This window comes from Myxocyprinus asiaticus, chromosome 2 (assembly GCF_019703515.2).
Source record: "Myxocyprinus asiaticus isolate MX2 ecotype Aquarium Trade chromosome 2, UBuf_Myxa_2, whole genome shotgun sequence".
NCBI lineage: Eukaryota > Metazoa > Chordata > Actinopteri > Cypriniformes > Catostomidae > Myxocyprinus > Myxocyprinus asiaticus.
In genome coordinates this window covers 50841205-50862073 of record NC_059345.1, presented here as the reverse complement: position 1 = coordinate 50862073, position 20869 = coordinate 50841205, and the positions used below count along the sequence as shown (strand labels likewise).

Below are 20869 nucleotides of genomic sequence, written 5' to 3'. Positions count from 1 at the left end.
ATCTATATATTACATATACATTTTTATATTTACTTTTCATGTTAAATATAAAAATTAAGAAACATTATAAAAATGTAGACTCACTGCCTAAAGACTTTGGAAGAAAAAAAAAAACAGGCTACTAAGACAAGAAGCATTGCCTTTATTTACAACATTTTATAGATATTGATAGAAAAATAGAGGGAAAAGACAGATTGAAAAAGTGCACACAAATTCAAGTTTGGTATATGCAAATTGTACAATGTCTTTAACACCAAACATGGTTGCACAAATAAAAAGAGCGGGATGGTTTACAATATACACCCATACACTTCTAAATCAAACTCACAACTAACATAAAAGTTGTTGTGTTAGGCCCTGCCTGAACAGTTATGATTCCAATAATAGTGCACACATTCATATTATAGTTAACTACTGTAGGTTGTGTATACATTTCTTAAAATACTACTTACACTTTCTTTTCTCTGCATTCTACAAGACTTTTAAATCTGTAGCAAGCCTGGTTCCTAATTATTAGTAATTTGACTTAATCCCTAACAAAAATGTTCAACAAAACACAATAATCGAATACAATACCATCATGGATTGCAAGTGAAAAATATGTTTAGATTCATATACATATACTTTTCTTATCAATCTTATATTTCTCACATTTTCATGTGATATGTACAGTATACTATAGTGATAGCTACTTAATTCAACCTGTTATAATCTATATCACCATGTAAAATAACAATATACTGAGTTAAATACATGATTTGCCTGTTTTACAAAACAACTAGCAAAAATGGATGAAAATCATCTCTACATTTTATTTTGCATGAAAAATAGATCTAAATTATGAAACAGTATATATATGTGTATTTATTTACACAAAGTGCAAGGAGGCACTTTAATAAGAACATTTTAAGATACTGGTGCAAAAGATGAATGTTAATCATGCTGCAATAAAAGTAATCAGAGACTACCAAATACATGTTGCAGACATCTCTTTTTGGTTAGAATTACATGCTAACAATCTCAGCACCAAAAAACATGAGGGCCTCTCTTATCAGCATGAAAATAGAAATATTAACAATCCATTCAACTGGACTTAATATCTGAGTATCCAAGAAGGCTCCCCAGAGAATAAAAGACTAGCAATCTATGATTAAAAATAAAATAAAAAATGTGATTGCATTTGATGTTAATGTCATATAGTCTTCTTTCTGCACAGTATGCAGTTTGTCTTCAAGGCAAGATTGAAATATAACAAATAAATACATAAATCTACAACTCAACAAAGTACACAGGATACATACATAACCTACAAACATGCTTAATCATGTGGACACATAGGAAATTCCCCTCACTCAAACACAAAAACTTCTTTCAATTAAATTCAAGTTCACATGCCCTAACACACGCATGGACACTCATACATGAATGAATGAAAAATGTTTTCCCCTTATTCAGTCCACTATATAGGACTGAATAGCCCCAAGATGTTCTATATAACCCAACAGTCTTTGCAGATAGACAACGCCAGTCTACTCAATGCCATATAGCATGTCGGATCGCTCCGTGTAATTCTTGACATATCATTTACGTCGAGCAGCCTCTAAAAATAAGTGCCAGCATTTGGAGGCAAACCACTATTTCAGAACCTCTAAGTACATTGGTAAGCTCTTATAAGAGGCTGATCTGGAGCGCCACCACCAAGGGTTAATCCATCTAAGCCAAGCCAGTCAAAGATGTCTTAAGCCAACAAACTGCACTTGTCTCCTCCTGCCACTAGTAGTGCTCTAGGTTCAGTCTGGGGTCCCAGGCTGGGCGAGCCACTTTGTTACTTCACATTACCTTGTGTTATAAAGTAGCTTTAAGGCAACAGGGCTCAGATTGTTAATCAAAACCAAGGACTAGAATTAACACTCATTTAATTCATGAGTTTTAGCAAAGCAGTGTATACATTTAATTGAGAAGATAATGTCTTAACTCAGGCCCTGTAATTATGGTGCCATGCTTACCTGTCTTCTACAGTCCTTTCAATTTATTTACGAATCTAAGGTCAGAAATGTTTATAGCCTTACCCCAGTTGAACCAAAAGAGCACCAATTACTACAAGCTAAATTATTTTCCCTGTTTGAATAAAGTGTACTGAGATTATCATACCAAAACAATCAGTGCTTGTGAGTGTGAAAAGTTTTATGGTAACTTCTAATGGACAATTTGCTTTGGTTTTCACCCGAAAGGATAAGCTTGTGGGACTCAGGATAAGGCGGAGCTGGATCTGTGTGCTGTGTTACCCACGTATCCATGGTTCCTCCTCAACAAGTGAGAAGTCCGCAGGGGAGCCATTTGAGGCCAAGGTTACCTGAAAGCAATTATCAGGGACAACTAACTGTTGGACCAAGGCACAGTAAAAATGCATTTACCGATGCTAACTAAACTGTTTACGGTTTGGAGCAGAGAATCCAGGTAGTTTGTTATTTAACAGCACAATTTATATCCAAATTCACAGAAATGTACCCACCACAAGACAGATCAACTAATTAGCTGCAGCGGGGTTCCTTACAGAATGCTGAAAGACTGAATACAAATAGAAAAAAATAATTTCCATTATATATTATTATATATAAGTATATTTTCATTTGACATTTTCCAACTTCTCTGCCCAAAAGCTAATCTTCTAAAGGGTTTCCATTTAAAGGAAAAGTTCCATGCTTGCTACCACACAGACCTATGCATCTGTGAAACACAGGGTCAAAAATTCTACTCAATTGCAGTGAAAAAGAGGTATAAAGTAAAAAAATAAAAATAAAAAACATCACAACAACAACTGCTGCTGATAAAATGTTAAAGATTTGTTTTCTTAATGATGGAAAACAATCACTTTTCTGTCAAGCTTATAGAAATAGCAGCCTTTGTCACCCAATTGTAAAAGACGGCAAACAAAAATTTGAACACTGTACTGTTGTCTCACTTTTCTTTTTCAAATGAGATCAGCCAAGGCCAGCTTGGCCTTTATACTAATACAAAAATGTGAAAACTTGAGACATATGCTGCCTTCATGTGCTATCGGAATTATCCTACGTCCCACTTCTGAAGTGGTAATTACGAGTACGTTGCGTTCAAGTGCTTTATGTTGGAAAGAACAGGAAACATGGACAACGGCAGGTTCAGTCATACATATTTCTTGAGGAACTTTTATTTTGACACCATAATATATATTACTCTGTTAGCTTGCAGACGTTAATGGAATTTGAGTCAAATAAAAGCAGTGTTAAAATGTACAACATGCATCAAATGGTTGCTGATATACATAAATTAATATGACCAAAATGGCAAGCGCTAACAATTAGCTGTATTTAGATAAATGAATAAAACCTGTCATTCACTACAGAAACCGTACTCTCCTACGCCATGTTGAAAGTTTTACGATTCCTCCCATCTAGGAAACTCTGGTATCAAAATGATCTCAGAGTTTTCCAGTCGTAATTACTGGACTTGAGGGTTCGTTCATGTGCAAATTCTGAGTGGGAAACTCGTATTTACGCTAATTCCGATAGCACGTGAAGGCAGCATTAGAACAGCTCTGTATACTATGCCAAATATTTCCATATCGAAACACTGAGGAGGATATGGATACATTTTTTAAAGCCTGCACAAAAACTGCTATTTCACCTAGCACCAGAACAAATAAATACAATCATATTTATTTATTCCTTCATTTGGATTCATCTCTGTGATATCTTATGCATTCACAAAAGGAATGACCATAATACAAATAGGGTAAAAAAATAAAAATAAAATAAAAATCGTAATGTACATACAATGTTGGGGAATGAAAAGAAAACATCTACATACAGGTCTCTATGTCTGTGAGAGTGAAATGTACCTTGCAGTCATCTACTTGGATCGGTTGACAGGAGTTGCGAGACCCATATACACCATGGTTACTGTTATTCTCAAAATAGGATTGTGTCTTGACCATCCCAAAGTCTTCTTCAGGCCTCACTTGCTGGGCATCAAATGAGTCAAGCTCATCTTTGGAGAGGTGATAAACTATGCCCGCCCCATATGAATCGCCAATAACATTGACTGATGTTCGGAAACGATCCCTGTTTGAAAAGGTAAAAGGAAACAAAGACAGGTGCCACATCTCTCAACTTTAATGTACTGTATATGCCATTAAGGCTTGTACATCATGGTAAACAAATGTGCAAACATGTCATGGAATTTACTTTACCGATGTAAAATGTAAACTAGCGACCATTTATGCTCTTGATTGACAACTATTACTTGAGCTAAAAACTCTGCACCTCTGAAACAGCATTAAAAAGAAGAGGTGGGCTTTACTTACAGTAGCCAGTCGACTGCTACCAGTAAACTAATGTCTGAAGTCGGTAGTCCCACCGCAGTCAAGATCAGAAGCATAGTCACCAGACCAGCACTGGGAATACTGGCTGCTCCCACACTTGCAAGGGTAGCTGTAAGACTATGGAAGAAGACAGCATGAAAATTTGATTTGATAACATAAGATTCCCATTCTTATTTGAAAATGATAATATCTGATTATTTATTTATTTAAATTCATAAAATAAATTATTATTAATTTATTTTTATTTTTTGTCCAAAAATTGTAGTAGTGCTAACCATTAATTTTCATCTTAAAATTGTTTTTAGCTGCTTTAAGCTGATCTAGCCTGGCCATGCTGGTCTTCAGTTGGTTTAGCTGGAAGGCCAGCAGATCTCCCAGCCTGTCCAGCTGAAAAGTGCTCAAAAATCCTCTAAAACCATACAACAGTCTGGCTAAGACCAGCATAGGCTGGTTTAAATGGATAGTTCACCCAAAAATGAAAATTCTCTCATCATTTACTCACCCTCATGCCATCCCAGATGTGTATGACTTTCTTCTGCAGAACACTAACAAAGGTTTTTTGAAAAATATCTCTGTAGGTCCATACAATGCAAGTGAATGGGTACCAAAATTTTGAAGGTCCAAAAAGCACAAAGGCAGCATAAAAGTAATTCATAATACTCCAGTGGTTAAATCCATACCTTCAGAAGCGATATGATAGGTGTGGGTGAGAAACAAATAAATATTTAAGTCATTTTTTACTATAAATTCTCCTCTCTGCCCAGTGGCGATATGCACAAAGCATGCAAATGACCAAAACAAAAGAAGAATGTGAAAGTGAAAGTGGGGATTGATGGTAAAAAAGGACTTAAATATTGATCTGTTTCTCACCCACACCTATCATATCACTTCTGAAAAGATTAATTTAACCATTGGAGTCTTATGGATTACTTTTTTGTTGCCTTTATGTGATTTTTGGACTATCATCACTTGCATTGTGAGGACCTGCAGAACGTTGTTTGTGTTCAGCAGAAGAAAGAAAGTCATACTGTGGAGGTGAGGGCGTGATCGAGCGCCCATCTGGGGAGAGAGAAAGCGGTAAGCACATCCACTTGAGATGAATTGTGGCTAAATACCATTTCTATGTTCACAGTGAGAATCGGGGGAGATAAAAGACGGCCTAGTCCTCTGAAAGAGGGAGAGCTGAACCTGAGCACAGTGTGTGTGTTATGGAAGCTTCACCGTCTGGCTGAAAAGCAGCAGTTTTACGTTGGCCGCTTAAAAGCGTATTTTTTTTTTGTTGAATTCAGAGTGTGTAAATAAACTCACGTGGTTAGCTGAAGCCATCTCCCACTTCCTCCTTTTGATCCAAATACGGACATCTGTTACACTGGTGCCGAGACCCGGGACAAGGAGGAAGAGTACACTGCTATGGAGTCATCTTCGCCGCTGGAGGAAGTGTTCCAATCCCTCGCCAGCATCCAACAGGCTCAACACCAGGCCCTCATGGATCTGCGGGCAGAGCAGCAACAGCACTTCGATGCACTCCTCCGAGGCCAAAAGGAGGATTGATGGCCATTGCAGAGCTTGGTGCCTCAGGAGGGGCGCATGGCGCTACCCCAGCAGCAGCAAACCCCCATGTGTTGCTCATGAAGATGAGGGCACAAGATGATCCAGAGACCTTTCTGGAGCTCTTTGAGCACACGGCCCAAGCCCTGGAATGGCTGTGGGCGCACTGGGCAGTCCACCTCTTACCACTGCTGACCAGGGAGGCCCAACTTGCGGCCCAACAGCTCCCAGTCGACAACCTCCTGAGGTACACCGAGCTGAAGAGAGCCATCCTGCAGTGGGTTGGCTGCAGTCCAGAGGAGAACCGCCAGCGGTTTCGATCCCTGATGCTGAGCAAAATCAGCCACCCTTTTGCCTTCGCTCAACAGCTCCGTGACGCCTGCCATGGTGGGTGCTGGCTGAGGTGCCCAGCGACGTCGGGCATGTCATCGATCTCATGGTGCTCTGGTGCCCTGGCCTCGGGGGTGTATTAACCTTCCTGTTTCTCTCTCCCCCAGCTCTACCCATTCTTCCTCAACAGGTGGGGGAAGCTGCCACCATTAGTGTGGATGTGAGGTTCAGGCTGGTCTGTTGGAGTTGCGGGGAGCTGGGTCATGTCCACAAACAGTGCCCGGTGATGGAGGTGGGGACATTGTCCCCGACACTCCACAGGCCACCCCTGATCGAGCTGGGATGTACCAAATACTTGTGAGTATTAGGGGGGTACATACCAAGCCTTGGTGGATACAGGTTGTAACCAAACCTCTATTCATCAATGCTTGGTTCAAAATGGAGCATGGGATTCAATTAATCGGGTGAAGGTGAGGTGTGTGCATGGGGATAGTTACGATTATCCTGCACTATTCTATTTGTTAAAAGGATTGTGTGTGGATGGGTCCTGTAATGCAGTGGGACAGTGTGGGGTGTGCAATGCACTGATGGAGACAGAGGCGGGCTGTCTACTCAGGATTATATAAGGGAGGGGGAAGCCTCGACTTCCCCAGCCCTTAGGAGAATTCCCGCTGGGGATTTTCCTCTGGAGCAGATGTGAGACGAGACTCTTAAGCACGCATTTGACCAAGTGAAACTAATTGATCAATGCCTTCAGCAGCGCATTGCACTCACATATCTGTATTTCTCAATAAAAAACGATCGGTTGTATTGAGGACGCTCAAACAAAGGAAGATACAACCCAGTTGTTAGTACCAAGGAGCTGTCAGGAAATGTTGTTCCAGGCAGCTCATCATAGTCCGATGGCGGGTCATTTGGAACAGGGGAAAACACTAAGCCATCTCATGGCCCATTTCTATTGGCCGGGCATTCGCTTGGATGTTAGCCGATGGTGTGCGACATGCCGTGAATGTCAGCCGGTGAACCCGCCGGCTGCAAAATGGACAGCTTGGTTGAAGACCTTAAAAAAGTTTGTGCACGAAGATGCTCATAATTGGGATAAGTGGCTCGAACCCCTGTTATTTGCAGTGCGAGAGGTCCCGTAAGCCTCCAAGGGATTTACCCCATTTGAATTGATATATGGGCGTAAGCCCTGTGGCATGTTAGACGTCATGAAGGAAAATTGGGAGGAGGGACCTTCACAAAGCAAAACTGAAATTCAATATGTTCTTGACCTGAGAGCAAAACTCCACACACTGGGGCGTCTATCACTGGAGAATTTGCTGCAGGCTCAAGAACGTCAGTCCCAGCTGAATAACGGGAGCTTGGCTACGGGAGTTTGCACAGGGAGATAAAGTACTGTGCTGATCTCATTTTGTACTTGTATCGCTGCTCACATCGAGCTATAAATTACTCGCGAAGTGTCAAGGGCCCTTTGAGGTCACATGGCGAGTTGGGGAAGTTGACTATGAAGTAGTGTGTTTGGATAGGGGCAGAGCTCATCAAATTTACCACCTCAACCTACTAGAACCACAGTGGGTGGTGGTCCCCGTATCCTTGGCGATGGTAGTTCCAGAGAGGGAGGAGCTCGGTCTGGAGGTAAGTCTAATAGCCAATCAGTTCACCCCGGTCCCTTGTGGAGACTACCTCTCGCCGTCACAACCTACGAAGGTTGCCAGATTGCAAAAAAGTTATTCTGACATGTTCTTGCTTCTCGCTAGCTGCTAACTAACCTCAAAGAACACCACACTGAAACAAACCCCAGGGTAGTGGTACGTAGTCGTCCCTACCGCTTACCCGAGCACAAGAAACAGGAAGTTCAGGAAGAATTAAAGGCCACGCTCGATATGGGGGTAATAGAAGTATCCCACAGTGATTGGGCTAGCCTGATGGTTCTGGTACCTAAGAGCGATGGCTCAGTCCGGTTCTGTGTGGATTAAAGTCAATGCGGTGTTGAAATTTGACATGTATCCAATGCCTAGTATTGATGAACTGCTTGATCGGTTGGGCACGGCTCACTTTTACTCTACACTGGACTTAACAAATGGTTATTGGCAGATCCCTTTAACGCAGATGTCCAGTGAGAAAACGGCCTTCTCCACACCGTTTGGATTACAACAATTTGTGACCCTTCCGTTCGGTTTGTTTGGGGCCCCCGGCTACGTTTCAGTATTTGATGGACAGAGTCTAAATACGAACATCTATTACACATACACATCTGGTATGGCATGAGGGTGAGTAAATGATGAGAGCATTTTCATTTCTGGGCGAACTATCCCTTTAAGCTATTTTTTCAGCATGGTTTATATAGCCACTTGGCAACTGCCTGCTTTATGTTAGTCTTTGTCAGGTGGTAAGTGAATCAGCAAATACATGCCAACAGAATTTATTTTTTGTATTTCACATTCATATACATGTATTCTAAGTATCTGGATGTTTGGGCTTACCTAACTGTTGCAATTTGTCCAGGATCAAGTTCTATTCCATTCATCTGTGCTATAAAGATCGCCGCCACAGCCTCGTAAAGTGCTGTACCATCCATGTTGATTGTTGCTCCAACAGGTAGTACAAATCGGGTCACTCTCTTGTCGATGCCCAGGTTTTCCTCCAGACAGCGAAAAGTAACAGGTAATGTGCCAGCACTGCAAATGATGGATATAAAGACATCGGAGCTCTGGTTATTATTCATAACCCAATTTCTAAACATACACTTAAATCTATGAATCAATGTCCACATGATGATTTAAAAAAAAATCCAAAGGTCCAAAGACAATGTGCAATGATTAAGTAGAAAAATTATATTATTTACCTAGAGGCTGTTCCTAAAGCAGTGACCCAAGCCTGGAACATTCCCATAAAGAAAGTGAATGGGTTTTTCCGAACGAATACAAAATATATTAACGGAAGGAAAATGGCTCCGTGAATGATAAGTCCAACAATGACAGTGACCATGTACATTCCAAGCTGCCTGGCCACCACCTCCAGATCATTAATTGAAATAATTTTCCCGCAGATCAGACAGGCAATTCCAATGGGGGAATACCTGTTACAGAATAGAGACGTACAGGTTAAGGGGCACTAGCATTTGGTGATAATCATTAATTGCATGACAATAAAACGAGACAGACGAGAAAGTTGGATTGCCCACTTACAAATACATTACTAAAAGTGGAAAATGGAACTCATGTAAACTTTACTCTTGTCATTAATAATGATGAAAGCTGACCACATGATCGTGCCGACAAGCCTCATTACAATCTCGTTTAGAACGTTGAAGAAGTCAACCATCAGCTTGGCCTTTTCTCCCATCTTTCCCATGCAAATCCCAAATGCCACAAAGAAGCCAATGAGACCTATAAAAACATATTGTCACCAAGTTAACATGCGGTTCATAACTATATATATAGTTATATATTAGCATTTTCTATGTAGTTAAACATCTACTACGGTACCTAACACATTCATGCCACTCTTGAATTGAAGAGATTTTTTGACCACATATTTTGCTGCAACCTTGGTGGCATTTCGTCCAAATCGAGTTGGAGGTGGAGGAGCTACTTCTACCTTGTTAGTAACAGTTTGGATCTACATAAAGAGAGAAAGACAACCTGTTATTAACAATTCTGTTTAATATTAATGAAAGACTAATGAGTGCTTTACAAATACAGGTTATGGTTGTAGTGGTTAAAATTATTTTCATTATCTCAGTTATGGAACTGAATCCTGTGAGGATACAAACACATGAAATCAAAAGAACACTAACGTACACACCTGTTGGAAGCAAGCCTGTACGAGATTCTCTGGAAACAGATTTCGGATGAGATCAAAGAAGGCATCTAAACTGGACACTTCATCATTCTTTTTCCCTTCGCCGAGGTTTGCCTTCAATTTGGGGTTACCAGGGTGAATGAGAAGCACCAAGATTACCCCAAGCACAGCTGCGATGATAGTGGTAGACATGTAGTACACCATGGCTCTTGTGCCTAGGCGGCCACTGGACTTTGCATCCAAACCTGCTAACCCTACAAACACAGAAATAAATAATTAAATAATAATATATAAATAATAGATAAAAATTTCATTACCATACAATACCACTGTATTTTTTACATATATATTTGTCTCCAAATACATTTTTAATTTTGTAGTTATTCTTCCTCTTTACACTCTTTCTTTTTTTTTTAAAAAACTATAACTTTTAACTGTATGTTGAAAAATTACCAAACTTTGCATGCAAGTTATTTCTGTTCTTTATCATTATTATTATTATTATTAATCTAAATTATGGGATTAAAATAATAATTTTGCATCTAAAACCCATGACATGTGTGTCATTTGCTTGTTTTTTACTTGAATCTTTACAAATCTTGGTACTTTCTAGAAGCCAATATTTATAATGCATTGCAAATACATTATAAATGCATTATAATGCATTTGTAATGTCTCATAATACACCTTATACTATCTTATAAATTCTCATAAATAGTTTTAACCGCTATCATAACACATTATAATACTTACCAATTCATAGCTATACCTTAGTGTATAATGCATTATAACATGGCCAACAACAAATTTTATCTGCAGAAGTTCTAATGTATTATACATATTTGTATTATATATATTAGGTATGCTTTAAGTAAAATGACAAAAGCAATGTCTTATAAACATTCATAAGATATTTTAAGAGGTAATAAATATTACAAGTCAAGCTTGTAAAATACTTGTATACTTTCATCTATTTGCAAGTCTTATTATATATTTTCATCAGGTCTAATGTCTATGTTTTACTTAAAATACACCCAGTTGGGAAACATGAGAAATTTCTTGATGTCTCAAAATATATTGTATTCTGTGCCTTTTTTATATAACTTATAAGCTTGACTTGTATTGTATGTCACAAATTTATGTTAGGCTGTTTATAAGACAGCTTTTGTAACTTCACTTAAAGCTGGCCAATACCACTTTTAAGGCATATAATCACAGCATAAAGCCTTATGACTGTTGACACTATGCTGCTTTTGCATGACAGCACTAACACAATAACTCCTGTATATTACATTAAATTTTATGTGGTTAAAATTGCATGTCAAATGCATAATACTCTTTAAAGTTTATCTTTGAATAGGTATAGGTATAGTATTATCAAGTATTATAACTGTACAATTATTAAATAGAATTTGTAACATATTATTAGGTGTTTTATGAGACATTATGAATCCATTACAATGCATTTATAATGCATTATAAATATGATCTTCTTAGAAACTGTTATTAAAATCTTCTTATGAACCACTTTAAAGGGATATTTCACCCAAAAAATGAAAACTATCTTATCATTTGCTCACCCTCTTGCCATCCCAGATGTGTATGACTTTCTTTCTTCTGCTGAACACAAACGAAGATTTTTAGAAGAAAATCTCAGCTCTGTAGGTCCATACAATGCAAGTGAATGGGTATAACAAATTTGAAGTTCTAAAAAGCACATAAAGACACCATAAAACTAATCCACACGACTCTTGTGGTTAAATCTATATCTTCAGAAGCTATATTATAGGTATGGGTGAGAAACAGATCAATATTTAAGTCCTTTTTTACCATAAATTCTCCTCTCTGCCCAGTAGGTGACGATATACACGAAGAATGCAAATCGCCAAAAAACAAAAGAAGAATTTGAAAGTGAAAGTGAAAGTGGAGACTGATAGGACAAAAAGACTGTTTCTTACCCACACATATTATATCACTTCTGAAGACATATGGATTTATCCACTGGAGTCTTACGGATTAATTTCATGGCACCTTTATGTGCTTTGGAGCTTTAAAATTTAGAATTCACTTACATTGTATGGATGACAGAGATATTCTTCTAAAAATCTTCGTTTGTGTTCAGCAGAATAAAGTCATAAACATCTGGGATGGCATGAGGGTGAGTAAATGATGAGATAGTTTTCATTTTTGGGTGAACTATTCCCATAATAAATGTACTCAAATTTTGCAGGCATCCTTTTTGGAAAATACTTCTCACTGAATTGCTAGAGAATAGTTAAAAGGACAAGTCATTAGAAAATTATTGTTGTTGGTTTTCTTCCATATTTTTATCCCGCTGAGAAGCAATCAAACTTTAGATGCAGGTTATTTATGTAGCTAAATTTATTTAACTGCATTTTTTATTTTCTGCTTTTTCGTATTGCTGTTTGTAGCTATATTTATTTTAAAGGTTTACCAGCATATATAATGTACTTAAGCAGAGAAAAAAGTAGTATTATTGTTTTGTGTTGCTCTTATTGTTGGAGGTGTTTAGCAAATTGTATAACAGTACCTGTGATCAAACTTGAGATGATCAGAGGCAAAATCACCATTTTTAACATCCTCATGAGAATGTCACCAGGGAAGGCAATGACCATAATGACATCGGGGGGAAGTGGGGATGCATACCGCAGTAGAATACCAGCTACTGAACCTGTGATCACACCTGAAGTAGAGACAGAGAATAGCAATTAACATCTGGGTACAGAAATATATCGTTGCCACAAGAAACAAAATTGAATGTTGTGAAATTTGACTTTGACATGAACGGCAGTGATGTGTTGCTTCTTCTGTAATAATGACAGATGTGGTTTAATTGGTGAATGGTCGTTGTTTGGTGGGTAATGCTCTAAGCCTTAGGTAATCTACAGAGAGCCCATATCACCATTGTGCTCTTGAGCGATGCATTTTCAGGTTGTTCATTGGGGCTATGCTAGTAATTGTGTACTTTGATTTGCTTTGGATAGAGAACATGGGAAATAACAAATTACCAATATATTTTAGTGTATATAGCTTAGAAATGATGACAACAAGCCTTTTTATATTTTGATTTATGTATGGACTCATTATTTAGGGGTCCATAACCAATCCAAATCACTACAGTAAGTTAATATAAACAAACAATCACCAAGTTCTACTTAATACGCACAATGAAGACATTTGTTTTTAGGTCATGATGCTTGAGTCAGAAAGGATCAACCATCAGCTGAATAAAAGTCAATGTAAAATAAATAAATCAACAATATATTTTACTACTATTACAAATACAATTTAAGGCCTTTATGCTCACTTAGCCAATAACAGAAGCAAATAGAACCTTGATTTACATACAGTATGTTGCTCTATTTCTTCCGGCGCACATGTCACAAAAGCTAAAAAGTCTACGACAAATATTGCCTGCTGAGAGTTAAATGTGAATTACATGGAAAATCATGCAAATGTAAATGCTTAAATTTGATAAAAGAGAGCAACAAATTGACGAATACGTTTTGTTGCATGTTCTTTTGTGCCACTGTCTCATGGTAAGTCTCCACATAAATATTCATTACATCAGACATTAATCAATACAACAGAACACTCATTTTGCAAACATGCATTAATACTGCAATAAGCATCTGACTGAAAACAAAATGCTTGCTGTTAGCTTGGTTAGCTTGGAACCATCATGTTTCATTCTCATATTGCTGACAAATGTAACATGTAAAAGTTTTTGTGTAATTAAATTAATTATATCCATGCATATTTTACCATAGCCACTAATTAATGCTTTTTCATTAGCAAATTTTCTCCTAGGAGTAACATTCTCCTAGTGTAGCACAAACTATAGCGTGTTTAAATGTGTAGATGTCTCACACACACAGACAGACACACACTAAGGTAACTTGCCAAGAATTGTGACTGTTAGTAGCATGTTTTTCATGAGTTTGTCACAAATGCCTCCACACATGGGTTCCTCAGGTGATGGAAGGGGATCCAAATGATTCTCATGCATTTTGACCTCCACTTGCCTCTGCATTTTGTTGCCACTGGAGGGGAAAAATAGTGGAGCATGAGTTGTGTAAATATAAAAGATCTGATTGAGTATCACCAATACAGTATATGGTACTGATATTATTGGTATTGATCAGCACGTTATTTTATGGATATGATAATTTGATATATTAAAAGTAGCTGACATTTAAATTAGAAGCCCAATTTGCGTGCTTTCCAATTCACTCAGTTGGCCCCTGTTTAACAGTCTACTGTAATGGCGTTGGGAGACCACAAGAGGGTGATATACCATTTACTGAAGCCGGTCACAATCACACACACACACACACATTCACACAAACACACACACACACACACACACAGGATGAGCTGAAGCATCGTAGATGGCAGTCCAAAGTTACAAATGTTTTTGTACTTCTTCAAGAATCAACAATGTGACGTTGATGAGTTTGTGGGTTAGTGAAACTGGTGTAACTGTGCAAACTGAACGTTTCGAAATGGTGACATTTATTATGCAATTTCTCTGTATGTAGCCTTGAATAGATCTTTTATTCAAGCTGTCAAACCACAAAAAGACATACTTGTTGCTAAAAATACATTATGTAGATTCTATGAAAGATACATATAAGCAACATACCATCCAGTTATACTAGAGTAAATAATCTGCCCTTTGATAATGATTTGGGTTGCATTTAATGAAAAACTATGAGTTACGTTCCGTGGCACTTCAGAATTTTGACATTGAGCGTTGGCGGTGTGTTCGTGCCTTTGTAGAAAATAAATAATTGTTTAGAATTTAAGAACGCGCCATGTCATCTGCCAGATGCGTCCATTGTGCTGTCTCCTCTAATTTACCCTGTTGCTCACTCTTTACCAAAGCTGTGTTGAGAAATATGTCTGAAGAGACAAAGACTATTGTGAAATGAGCAGTCCTATTTATATCTGATGGGTGAAAAAGGCATCGATCCCAAGCCTAGTTTTTATCTACATTGATTTTACAGATGCAATCAATGTAGAAATCTGATGCACACTTCTAACTGAACAATACCAAAAGGCGTGTCTGGATGGGTTTCTGAGTACTTGTTTAGATATGTAGTTTTATGGGTTAAATAGAATAGTTGGGCCCTATGAAATTCGTTTGATTTTTTTTCTAAATTCTGTTTGATTTTTTCCCAAATTCTGTTTTCTCTTTTATTTTCTCGGAATTACGGAAGTTTAATTAAATTTAATTATTTCTAATCAAATTAATTAATAGAATTTTAATCAAATAAAAACAGAATAATTACTCTTCAACATACAATTGCATTGTGTTTTATTAAATGAAGAGCGTCTATACTGATCCTTACACAATCCAAAACCCAAAATTTGAGTTTTATTTTATTTTTATTATTATTATTATTATTATTATTATTATTATTATTATTATTATTTGGTCAAATGCAGTGCTAGACAGTAGAGCATTACAGTATTAATAAAAGCAGTGATGAAACTCTTGCTTGAGATATTGCTTAAATATGATGTCATTATTATTGACATATTATTATTATCATTATTATTACTACTACTGCATTGAATATTACATTTTATTATACAGAAGTAATACATGTCTGTTGTATTTTTTCAATTTCACACGTCTAGTTATTTGACGGCTTCACTTCTCACCTCCAGGAAAGCTTTTTATACCGCAAAAAAGGCTATGGTGTAATTACATAAATATATTGTCTGCATGTTATTCATGCATGACAGTGAATAAAGTGCTCTGCTCTTTGTCATTAATTCTCACACAGAGCACACGTGATGGTATTGATGCGGTTCGTGTAAAAGCAGTGGTTTCTCTTATTCACTTACTGTTGAAGCATGCAGCTCATTCATACCACAAATCTAAGCTTTTTGTGGTTTAATCATCACACTAGGACATATAACATTTTTAATTTAATTAATTTTGCATTTATGCATTAATTTAATCCCAAATATGTTAAATTCCGTGACATTCCATGTTTTATTGCTAATTGTTAAAGTTTTTATGACTAGATTCCGCGATTCCGGAAATCATAGAGCCCTAAAATAGTAAAAACACCAACAGAAAGCATTAAAAAGCACTCAGGTTTTGGACATTTAGCAGCCTGGCAGTATCATGATATTTAAGTACCTTGGAGTACCATGAAAATACCATGTACATGAATATGGTAATCATGTTACCACTTTTTTGTATGGGTAAGAAGACTTGAGTGTAATCATTAGTTTAGAGATTTAAACATAATATCAAACATCAACTTCCATGTAATGGCTTTAAGAACAATTTAATTGATCATGTGGAAATTTGAGTATATAGTATCAGCAGTACTGTGAATCCAGGAATACTGTTGCTTTTAACACCCCTGGCATTCTGTCATTACCTTCACTGTCTTCTACCACCTCTCCACCAACTGCTACAGGTATTCATGTCATGTAACATGACATTACAGTCGTTTAGCTTTACTGTGTGTGCTCTAGATTAAAAGGTTCTTAGAAGTCAGCCTTCCCTCCCCAACAGAGTTAACCTTGTTTGGTTACATAACCTATAGGCTTGCAGTAATTAAGCACATGCATGCAACAGTCCTGCAGAATGTTTTATGATGTCCTAGTGAGTATTAATTAACCAAGTTGCATGTCTTGTCTAGCAATGGTGCAAAAGGATGACCACTAATATACAGTATGTATGTACAGTATATACAGTTTGTATGTATAGGACTGTATATACATTATGTATGTTAGCCATTCGAGCAGCAGTAATTACGTTGCAAAACAACAGCGAGTATGTAGGAAAAGTCAAGGTGTCAACAAGTTTTTGGGTTACACATGGTAAATAATAGCATATTCAACTCTTTTAAATGGTTTAAAACATATCCAAAAAGATTTGATTGGTAATTGCTTAGTTCTGATGACAGTTCACAACAAATGTATTGCTAAGACCCAAACATTCTATTATTGTGTAAAAAAGCTGCAGATACCTTACAGGTAGTAAAAGGGCAATGCATAGAATAAACAGGCTGCTTGATTCCATTCTCATTAGGGGCTACATTAAATCTATCACCAATGTCCTTTGCATCTATCACAACGAAAATATTATTGACCTGAAGTCTAAGGTGAGTGACAAAATTAGTTTGTTAGTTATCTATAGATTAAGAGCTTGGTGCTTGGATATCTATAGAAATCAGTTCATTTAAGGCATTTAATTAACTGAAGCAACATTTTTAAAGAAATTTACAGGCATTTGCTGCAAACACCTGCAGAATCCATATTATTATCGCACACACACACACACACACACACACACACACACACACACACACACACACACACACACACACACAAATATTGCATAGCGTTGCCAACTAAACATAATCATGATGCTCAAATCCACATTACGTTAAAGCTATTACAAATTTCCAAAACAAAAACAGCAACATTGCAAGGGCAACCAATAAGATCCTGAGAAAAAATCCTGAGAGGCTTTTCATCAATCCATTTTACCTGTTGTAGAGCAGTTATTGAAAGGGAATAGCTTCACAACAGTTTGCTATACAGCCATGGGCTGTACAAATGGCTTTGAATTAAAAAGTCGATCTATAAATTATCCATCAGGGAATCCGGTGCAGGTCATTAGAAAGCGCCAGATGGACAGCAGTACAATAAGTGATGGCTCTAATGCAATCACCAAAACTGCCTTGCAAGATGTATTCAGTCACTGATGGAAAAAAAAAAACAAAACATTCAAATCTCAATCCTCTCTCTAAATTGGTCTTATCCCACCATTAGTACTAGTGAAATGGACGAAGAGGTGCTGCTAAAGGCTCCCCGGGGCAACAGAGGGGAGGAGTCTAGCACCCAGATTATGTGTAAGTAGTAGCTTATATGCTTGAGACTCCTTGTCCTCTCTCTGTCTCAGTGTTTCACCCCCTTCCATCTTTCTCTCCTGGTCTGATCTTCTTTAATGAGCTCTAGAATGAATGAATGAAATCAAAGAGTGATACATGGCATAAATACAGAATCAGGGAAGCTGTCTAGCATTACCTTTCATTCAAAGAAGTTGGGTCTACAAAGCTGAAGATGGGTAGATTTTCAAAACAAATTCTTAATCAACTAAGGAAAAGAGTTCATTCATTTTTTCAACCCATGTACATACATTGTGTGTTCATACACTCACTGAGCACTTTATTAGGACGGTCCTAATAAAGTGCCCGATGTGGTCTTCAGCTGTTGTAGCTCATTCGCCTCAAGGTTGGAAGTGTTGTGCATTCTGAGATGTTTTTCTGCTCACTAAAATTGAGTGGTTATCTGAGTTACCATAGCCTTTCTGTCATCTCGAACCAGTCTGGCCATTCTCCGTTGACCTCTCTTATCAACAAGGTGTTTCCAACCACAGAACTGCTGCTCATTGGATGTTTTTTGTTTTTGGCACTAATCGGAGTAAATTCTAGAGACTGTTGTGTGTGAAAATCCCAGGAGATCAGCAGTTACAAAAATACTCAAACAAGCCCATCTGGCACCAACAATCATGCCACGGTCCAAATCACTGAGATCACATTTTTTCCCCATTCTTATGGTTGATGTGAACATTAACTGAAGCTCCTGACCCATATCTGCATGATTGTATGCATTGCACTGCTGCAACATGACTGGCTGATTAGATAATCGCATGAATAAGTAGGTGTACAGGTGTTCCTAATAAAGTGTTCAGTGAGTGTATATGACCTGTGCAAACTGTTGTAATTAATGTAGCCTATGAAAATCTTTACCTTGAATTTCCTTTCATATAGCCATAATGGTCTACACATTGCATCATTTAAGGAAAACATGCACACAGGTCCGACATTATAGAAATAGGCAGGGACTTCTCATGACCTCTAAGCATTGACACTTTAAGCTTACCTTGATCTATGAGATCCATCCAATCAAAACACAGAACTAACAGCACATTGAGAACCAAGGCCTTCTCAGTGATATTTCATGTTTCTGACTAATCACACAATCTACTGACATAAAACCCAAATAAATTTGTTTTTACAAATTTACAATAGTGGGTCTGCCATATCAGAAAAGACAAAACAATGAATATTTGCAGTTGTATCCAATCTGACATGATATTAACACTGCATCCTTGGTTTAAATCTATCTGTAGTGTATCTGCTGGTTACCTGCCAAAGCACTAAACACTTGTTTTGTGGAAGTGAAAACAGTAGTGCATGGCCACATGCAGGGAATGTGCATAGGCACATGGTGTCACATCTGTTGGCTGCCCCTCTTGCTGCGCCATGCCAGTTGCTGTCCAGCACACTTTTCAAGCTCATCCACCTGACTCCAGTCTCCATGCTTAGCAGGCAGGTGTCTATAATTAACTAATCTGTTCTGAGCCTCACTAATCTCACATACATAGACATGGTTAACACACACACACACACACACACACACACACACACACAGAGAGAGAGAGAGAGAGAGAGAGAGAGAGAGAGAGAGAGAGAGACTGTACACATTTATACTCAGGTGAGGGTACTTTCTGTACACACACTTTCCCTTTAAAGTCTTACATGTATTAAGATATACAGACAAAATGTACATTCCTATAATGTACATAGCATTGCATAGGAAATCTATGGCTTTAAAATCACTTTATGTGACCTTTTGTTCATGCAACGACATGCATTCTCTGTCATTGCAAGAAGTTAACAAATTATCAAACTACTGCCTGAAAGTGTTTTTCTCAGAATTTCTCTAAATATTTTTCAGATGTGATCAAATTACACAAACACCAAAGATTACAAAGGTTCTGGTGTGTGTGTGTGTGTGTGTGTGTGTGTGTGTGTGTGTGTGTGTGTGTGTGTGTGTGTGTGTGTGTGTGTGTGTGCAAAGGAACTACAATACCTAAGGCTCTTGTATCTTAATTAAGTTACACATGCATGTGGTGGTTTACATGAGTAATGCCTGTGTGTTGTCCACCTGATGTGGATATTTGCGGATTTGGTCCACCTTAAAGTGAAAGTTCAAGATAATTTATACTCATCTGCAAAATAAAAGCTTTCCTGCTCTTAAATGAATTAGGCTATAAACACTTTAATACATTTATTAAATGTAACAACACATATTATTCAAATAGTCTCATAGTCAGATTATGTATGTGATTTAAGTTAGAATCCAAATTCTTCCTTTATTGCCACACTGGTATCAGAGTGCTGATGCATCAAGTGGGCATAAATCTCAAAGTAAACTACATACAAACAAGATCATTTCACCATTTATCAATAGAAATAAATTTATAGTTGATTTATTTTTGTCAGAATACTGCTTCTTCAATACGTTATGCATGAACTATTGTACAGTACATTCCCAATTATTTGATTACATAAAATAATATAAAAAAATTATATAAAATACAGATGATCATTGTGATTCCACAACACAGCATTGCCACATTACAGTAATTTATTGGTTCTGTTCACTGTGAAATCACAGTATACAGTTTTCTTTTATTTGTAATAGACTGTAGAAATACAAAGACTCAAATAGCCATAAAGTAATATTTTTCATGACTTATTTTCTGCATTTTTATCAGGCGTGAGCATTATTCAGCAAGCTGCACTTCAGCTCCCGGAAATGCTTAGCGTTATGAATAAATTATGCAAACGACAATGTACTGCTCATAGCTTTACTGTTTGCTGATTTTATTAACGCTGCTGTTATTGTATTTGTTGTAACTTGCAGTTATTTGTCATTTGGTGATTATTCAGAGCTCATCTTATAATTAATATGTTGTTT

At 37.4% G+C, this 20869-nt stretch overlaps 1 protein-coding gene across 2 annotated transcripts; it reads right to left on the bottom strand.

The window, feature by feature from the left end:
• Window positions 1–144: 144 nt before the first annotated feature.
• Window positions 145–17855, bottom strand: LOC127452202 (excitatory amino acid transporter 2-like). 2 transcript variants are annotated; one of them, XM_051717528.1, is made up of 12 exons: window positions 17588–17855; window positions 13970–14109; window positions 12597–12749; window positions 10049–10299; window positions 9730–9862; window positions 9504–9630; window positions 9087–9320; window positions 8725–8919; window positions 4343–4477; window positions 3878–4100; window positions 2513–2568; window positions 2264–2353 (listed from the first exon to the last, which is right to left on the bottom strand). In XM_051717528.1, the coding sequence occupies exons 2-11, from the start codon at window positions 14097–14099 to the stop codon at window positions 2551–2553; spliced, it is 1599 nt and encodes a 532-aa protein (XP_051573488.1). In that variant the 5' UTR covers window positions 14100–14109; window positions 17588–17855; the 3' UTR covers window positions 2264–2353; window positions 2513–2550. The 2 variants fall into 2 exon arrangements, with proteins under 2 accessions (XP_051573476.1, XP_051573488.1); XM_051717516.1 differs by lacking the exon at window positions 2513–2568 and having other exon boundaries at window positions 145–2353.
• Window positions 17856–20869: the final 3014 nt, after the last annotated feature.

Coding starts and splice junctions, on each gene's coding strand:
- LOC127452202 (XM_051717516.1), bottom strand. CDS start 14,099: ATGCAGAGGCAAGTGGAGGTCAAAATGCATGAGAATCATTTGGATCCC. Junction 12,750..13,969: donor ACTAACAGTCACAATTCTTG/GCAAGTTACCTT, acceptor TCTCTACTTCAG/GTGTGATCACAGGTTCAGTA. Junction 10,300..12,596: donor CATCTCAAGTTTGATCACAG/GTACTGTTATAC, acceptor CTGTGTTTGTAG/GGTTAGCAGGTTTGGATGCA.